The following is a 6818-nucleotide window of genomic DNA, read 5'->3' on the forward strand; positions in this document are numbered from 1 at the left end:
AGAGTGTCATCCACCTGTTGCTCTGCATACTTTGTTAGCTCCCTGTCACCTTCTTCTACAATGGTCAGGAACACCTCAGGACCCCCACAGAGCAGGTGTTGTTTTGGAGGAGGATCATTCTCAGCGCTGTGGTGACACTGATGTTTGTTTGTGAGAGTGGATCAGACACAGCAGTGCTGCTGGAGTTTTTAAACCCTGTGTCCACTCTCTGTCCACTCTGTGAGACACTCCTCCCTCGTTGGTCCACCTTGTAGATGTAGAGTCAGAGACAGTAGCTCATCTGTCGCTGCACAGTGTGTGTCGCTCGTCCTCTAGTCCTTCATCAGTGACACAGGACGCTGTCGGCTGGATGTTTTTGGTCGGTGGACTGTTCTCAGTCTAGCAGTGACACTGAGGGGTTTAAAAACTCCAGCAGCACTGCTGTGTCTGATCCACCACAACATCAATGTCACTGCAGCGTTGAGCATGATCCATCACTCAAATCTCACCTGCTCTGTGGAGGTATGAAGTGCTCCTATTTGGTTTTATTGGAGCTGATAAAATCAATGCTTGTTGATAAAAGGTAGAGGTCAGTGCTTAAAATAATGTAGATGTAGAGGTGTTAAATAAAAAATTGTCTTTTTAATCATAGTATAATCAGCCAGATCTATTGATTTGTGCATGTGATTGTGTGTATTGTGTGTAAGAAGCTGCAGGGTCGAAGGTCATCCACGTGTCGAGATGAAAAAGGTGCAGATTCCCCTCAGAAAAATGAAGATGCCTGCCTTTCTGGGCGGGGCTTAGCCGGTTGCCATGGAAGCACTGCAGGCAGTCAATCAGATGCGAGCGAGAAAGATTCATCTCCTCAGGACAGCAGCAATGACGCGGACAGCGAGGCGTCTGAATCCGAATGGTCACCGAGATTTTCAGCAGGAGTGAGCCAGAGCAACACGGGGAATAAATCCTCTTCATCCGGGAATGTGTCTACACTGAGCCCCGCCCCTTTCTCCACACCAAGCCCTGCCCCTTCCCCTGTTCCTATCCACGGTTCTGTCCGGAGCCAGCCGTGCGGTGCTGTCGAGCAGCTGGTGAGCGCCGTGTCAAAACTGGGGCTTGTCCACACTCCCCTTGACCCTCTGCCCCTCGGCCACACCCTGGAAACACAAGCAAAAACACAAGAAACACAAAATGAAAGAGAAAAGGAGCGTTCCAACCACCACGGGGCATTCCAGGCCCTGTCCCATAGCTACACACCGGCCTCCAAAGAGTGCTCCGTCCAGTCCTGTCTGCACCAGTTCACCTCCGTCGAGCTGCTGATGGGAAACAACAAGCTGCTGTGTGAAAACTGTACAGAGCGAAGACACAAACAGATCAGGAGAAGCGGAACTGCAGGTCGGTAGAGTGTATAGCATGGTGGATAACATCACACTGTAAACTAGGGTTCGGTTCTTTTCTTGGGTATCACCACACTAGTCCCCCCCCCCCTCCCCCCGCGCCAAGAGTATGGGGAGATCAGGAGCAAAAATACCAAATCACCTAGCATTCCTTTAATTACTGAAATAATAAGAACTGATCCTAAACAAATGCTGCTCAAGAATCTAAAAATAAATGTGGACTCTTGCAGATAAGAAAGTGGAGAAAGTGTACACGAGCGCCCGGAAACAGATGCTGATCTCCGTGCTGCCCCCAGTGGTCACTCTGCACCTCAAACGCTTTCATCAGGTGTGTGTGTGTGTGTGTGTGTGTGTGTGTGTGTGTGTCAGTCTGTTTGGGTGTGTGTCTGTGTGTGTCTAGACTAACTGTATGTTCTCTATGTATCTATAGGCCGGGATGAATTTCAGGAAAGTGAATCGTCACGTGGACTTCCCCCTCGTTCTAGACCTGGCTCCGTTCTGCTCGGCTTCCTGCAAGGCAAGACCCGTTATGTTCAGTACTAACACCCTACAGTGCGGAATTAGTGCTGTCTTTTAGATATTTTATATACATTAATATGATTTTTAACTAATTTCTGAGTGTTATTAAGAAAATAAATGCACCCTTCTCATTTTACAATGATTTACATTTTTCTTTATTCCAAAAAATTGCATAGATATTTAATATCAGCTTCACTGTAGATGCAAAAGTTAAGAGACCTCTTATACTTCTTGAATTCAGAGAATTAAATTGTATTAAATTGTGATTCCGTGTGTGTGTGTGTGTGTATAACAGAACCTGGGCTCTGGGGAGAGAGTTCTGTACAGTTTGTATGGAATCGTGGAGCACAGTGGCTCGATGCGTGGTGGACACTACACAGCGTACGTGAAGGTTCGGACACCACAGCGCAGGAACCAGTCAGGTACAAACACACACACACACACACACACACCCGGACCCTAACCCCATTATTATTATTTTAAATTATAATAAAAGTGGGTGATGTATTTGAACGTATTCATATTTGCTCAGTGTTAGCTGTTCATTCAAAATCAAAGTAACTAACAAAACCTGCTCCTCACATAAACAGCTGAAAGCATAGTATTCTCAGGTGAACTAAGGCTGTTTTTATAATGTTTCCTATAAAAACGAAGCTTGTCCTGTGGCTTTGCGGAGCTGGTTGTGCAGTGTGTGTGTTGACTGTGTCCTGCCACTGTCTCCCAGCAGCCTTGAGTGTATTATTGGGGCTACGCTGAGCTGTTCATGTCTCTGTGTGTATTCTTCTTTCAAGGAGAAGCACTGTTTGTCCTGGTAAAGAAATGAAGAACCCAAGGTTCTGCATTTTCTGGGCCGTCAAAAGGGCAGTAGTCCAGTTAAAGCCGTGGAATACAGACTTAACATCCACTTTGCTCCCTCCAACACGTTCCCTTTTTACTCCCATCTCTGACCCAGATGTTCACAACTTGTCTGAGGTCAAGGCACTTAACAAACAGTCATTAAGCAACAAATAATACAGAATATTTTTTTTTATTTCCCCCGATCAGCAAGGCATCTGCTCCACCAGTTAGCAATGCTTTCACCTTAAACTCAACCTCACCTTAACCTTCATTCATTCATTCATTTTCTGTAACCCTTATCCAGTTCAGGGTCGCGGTGGGTCCAGAGTCTACCTGGAATCATTGGGCGCAATGAATACACCCTGGAGGGGGCGCCAGTCCTTCACAGGGCAACACACACTCACACATTCACTCACACACTCACACCTACGGACACTTTTGAGTCACCAATCCACCTACCAACGTGTGTTTTTGGACTGTGGGAGGAAACCTGAGCACCCGGAAACCCACACAGACACAGGGAGAACACACCACACTCCTCACAGACAGTCACCCGGAGGAAACCCACACAGACACAGGGAGAACACACCACACTCCTCACAGACAGTCACCCGGAGGAAACCCACGCAGACGCAGAGAGAACACACCACACTCCTCACAGACAGTCACCCGGAGGAAACCCACGCAGACGCAGAGAGAACACACCACACTCCTCACAGACAGTCACCCGGAGGAAACCCACGCAGACACAGGGAGAACACACCACACTCCTCACAGACAGTCACCCGGAGGAAACCCACGCAGACACAGGGAGAACACACCACTCTCCTCACAGACAGTCACCCGGAGGAAACCCACGCAGACACAGGGAGAACACACCATACTCCTCACAGACAGTCACCCGGAGCGGGAATCGAACCTACAACCTCCAGGACCCTGGAGCTGTGTGACTGTGACACTACCTGCTGCTCCACCGTGCCGCATGTCACCTTAACCTTGCTTTTAAAAATGAAAAAAAAAAAGTGTATTTGGAAGCACTTTTCATTCTCACAAATGTGCTTTCAGTTTGTTTTATTCAGTAGTGTACATAAGACTGGAGGAATAAAATATATTGTTGTAGTCGAGGGCTGGGTGGTAGTCGACAGCAGGGTTTGAGAAAGTTGATCGTATTTAAAAATGATTGATACATCACACGTTTCTGTTCTACATCTGTCTGGTAAACTGCTCGAGAAAGAAGCAGGTTAGAACCACAACAGACTCACCCCCCCACTGTTTATTGGGTCATGGTGTGAATGTTCCCACAGCGATAAGAAAGAGCAGATCGAACTAAATGGGCAGTGAATAAAGCTTGTGATTAAACTTCACTCTACCTGCTTCACCAGCTGCTACAGCACAATAAAATCTCACTCCCACTTAGTCCCCCGCAACGTCCAGCCGAGTCAGAACACACGGGATAAAACGAGTCATTCTGATTTCACGCTGGTTCTTACATAGAGTTGAGCTGTGCTGTTTGATCCTTGTGGTGTTTTTTGAAATCAAAATCTTTTTCTGTCCACAGGTTCAAGAGAAGCCGTCTGCCCTCCTCCAGGACAGTGGGTTTACGTGAGCGACACCAACGTCCAAACTGTGCCGGAGTCTCGCGTCCTGAACTCTCAGGCCTATCTGCTGTTCTACGAAGAGATCCTCTAGGAGGCGCTGTATCATCACAGCGGATGCACAGCTATTTTATCAGCACTGAGATTCTCTCACGGATGATATGGAGCTCATCCATTTTAACACCATACGAACTCTTCATTACAGAGTGCACTGCAGTGGACAAGTGTGTGTCTGAGATCGTATTATACACAGAAAATTCTATTCTAAATGTAGAAGTATTTATATTTTACGGTTAATTTCTGATTGTAGACTATCGTAAGCGTTCATCAGTTTGAAAACGAAAAAAGGAAATAATGTTGTTAAAAAAAAAAAGAATGCCAAAGACAATATAGGACCCTGGAGGCTGGAGTAAAATGTGCCAAACGATTCGCACATACCTCAGAAACAGTACGCGGAAGTAGCTTATGTGGAGTGAGTGGACGTCCGTGAGCGGATGATTCCGTTTCGTTTTGTTCAACACCAGGCAAACAGTCACTCATCAGCAACGTAGACACATTGTGCTGTGCTCATGAAGGGACACTTCTACACTCACCCTGTTGCCTAGCTACTGAAACAGTTACAAAGGCATATTGTTATATATTTTCTTTTCGGTTTTTACATTTATTTCATCATCTTTCATCTTCTTGCCTTGCGTTTCAAAGACAGGATTCATTTGTAGGAACCCTACCAGCTCCGGAACTTTTGCTAAATCCATGACGTGTATTCAATCAGTGATTACTTAAAAGAAGGTCTTACAAAAATATTACAAATATCTTAAAGGAACACTATGTATGTTTTTTACCTTAAAATTACGACTTCAGAACAAACTCAGCTGACCCGTCATAGGGAGAACGGAGCGTCTGTTGTTGCTACTCTGGGCTCTGCACTGCAGAAACCGCGCTATGTAACTTTTGGAGGAGAGTAAGGAGATGGGGAACAACCCCTCTCTCCCACCCCCTTCCCATTCATTTCAGTACAGTGCTGTAAATAGGAATCATACTAGAGGTCAGCCCCAGGAGCAAAATATATATATATATAATGATACAAAAACAAATCTTACCTAGTGTTCCTTTAATTAAAGCCTGTTTTTAAATGAGGGCAAGACATGGGGACAATCTCAAAAGAGAAGAGAAGTCTTAAAGGGGAGTTCCACCAATGAATCAGAGTTTCTGCATAATTCTACTACAGCTAAATATATCTCTTTAATTTTTCGGATTAAGACTGTGACTGATTTTAGATTGCAGGGTTTTTTCAGTAAATATGACCCAGTCTGCATTATTGCGTTTTTTCAGGAAATCTAAAAATGATCCAGTTACAGAAAACACATCAGTGCCAGTTGCGCACAGGTTTTAGAGGCAATAAATGTATTGCGATATTAAACACTTTGGACGTTTGGTTCCTGTCACCATCAGCATAAGTGTAAGTAGTTCTCCAGGCCTCAGCAGGTTTCTCTAAGTCTGTTCTGATTATGCAGGAAGGTTGAAAAGTGGTGCTATTCCTCTTTACTCCTCCCCTCTGTGGCTTGTCTTTTTGCTGCTATATCAGTGCCTACAGCATCCAGGTCGGCTGTGCATGGACAGAGATTATGAACAATAACTGAAATCATATTAAAACCATGAGGAGAAGCTTTCTGCTGGTGGTCCGCAGTATGTTTGTATGTTAAGAATGTCCACACTATAAGGTTAACATGTATAATATCTATTTAGTGACGTATGATAATCACATCAGCGTGTTGCCTCAGGTTCCAGGGCTCCTCAGGCCTTTTATCTTCAGCTTGGTTTTTGTGTATGATCAAACAGTACCCAGATAATTGAAGATGACATTTAAAAAAAACATCTCAGTGAAATGCATTCAATGCTGTGTTGGGTTTTTTCATCCATTTTCTTTTTGTGTTTCCCCTTTGTTTGTCTCATGACTTGTCAGTTAAAGGGACCTGGTGATGCATGTTTATTCATGGATTCAGAAAACATGGGATAAAATGAGTCATTCTGATTTTACGCTGCTTCTTACATAGCGTTCAGAGACTTTAGAGTGTAGTTTGAGTCTCTCCAATCACAGAGCTGGGCCTGCGTTTATGTGAGAGCGCAAAAGCCAGGTTTAAACAAATAAAACGAACACCGGTGCGGAGAAATGAGAACTAATTAAATACAGTGAAAATGAGAGCCTAGAAGAAAGAGAAGTAAAAACCAGAGCTTCTGCTCCTTGCTCCTCAATCCTGGGCCCTTGTGCTGAACCGAGCTGTGGCTCATTCTCATTTAAAGGAACAGGCATTTCACAGAACACCTGAGATCTCTTCATGTTCACACACACAGGTAAGGAATGTTGCTTTTATTAAAGAGCCATAGGCAGCTTTAAGGCCTTGTTTAAATGAACAAATGCTGTTATTACTAGGTTTTTAAACAATAACAAAAAAAAACTTGTGGCAGCCATGTTTTAATCTTTAGGAGGTTGTCG

General features: G+C 44.6%; 1 protein-coding gene across 2 annotated transcripts in view; it reads left to right on the top strand.

Moving 5' to 3' along the window:
• usp45 (ubiquitin specific peptidase 45) overlaps positions 1-6194 on the top strand; it is a 46447-nt gene extending 40253 nt beyond the window's left edge. The window contains exons 14-18 of one of the 2 annotated variants that reach the window (XM_066652850.1): positions 687-1371; positions 1604-1701; positions 1804-1890; positions 2188-2314; positions 4288-6194. In XM_066652850.1, coding sequence (XP_066508947.1) covers positions 687-1371; positions 1604-1701; positions 1804-1890; positions 2188-2314; positions 4288-4418 — 1128 coding nt within the window. In that variant the 3' untranslated portion in view covers positions 4419-6194. The remainder of the gene's footprint in view (positions 1-686; positions 1372-1603; positions 1702-1803; positions 1891-2187; positions 2315-4287) is intronic. The other variant, XM_066652851.1, reaches the window with a different exon arrangement.
• The last annotated feature ends 624 nt before the right edge of the window (positions 6195-6818 follow it).

Source organism: Hoplias malabaricus, chromosome X1, assembly GCF_029633855.1.
Source record: "Hoplias malabaricus isolate fHopMal1 chromosome X1, fHopMal1.hap1, whole genome shotgun sequence".
In the NCBI taxonomy this organism is placed as follows: Eukaryota; Metazoa; Chordata; class Actinopteri; order Characiformes; family Erythrinidae; genus Hoplias; species Hoplias malabaricus.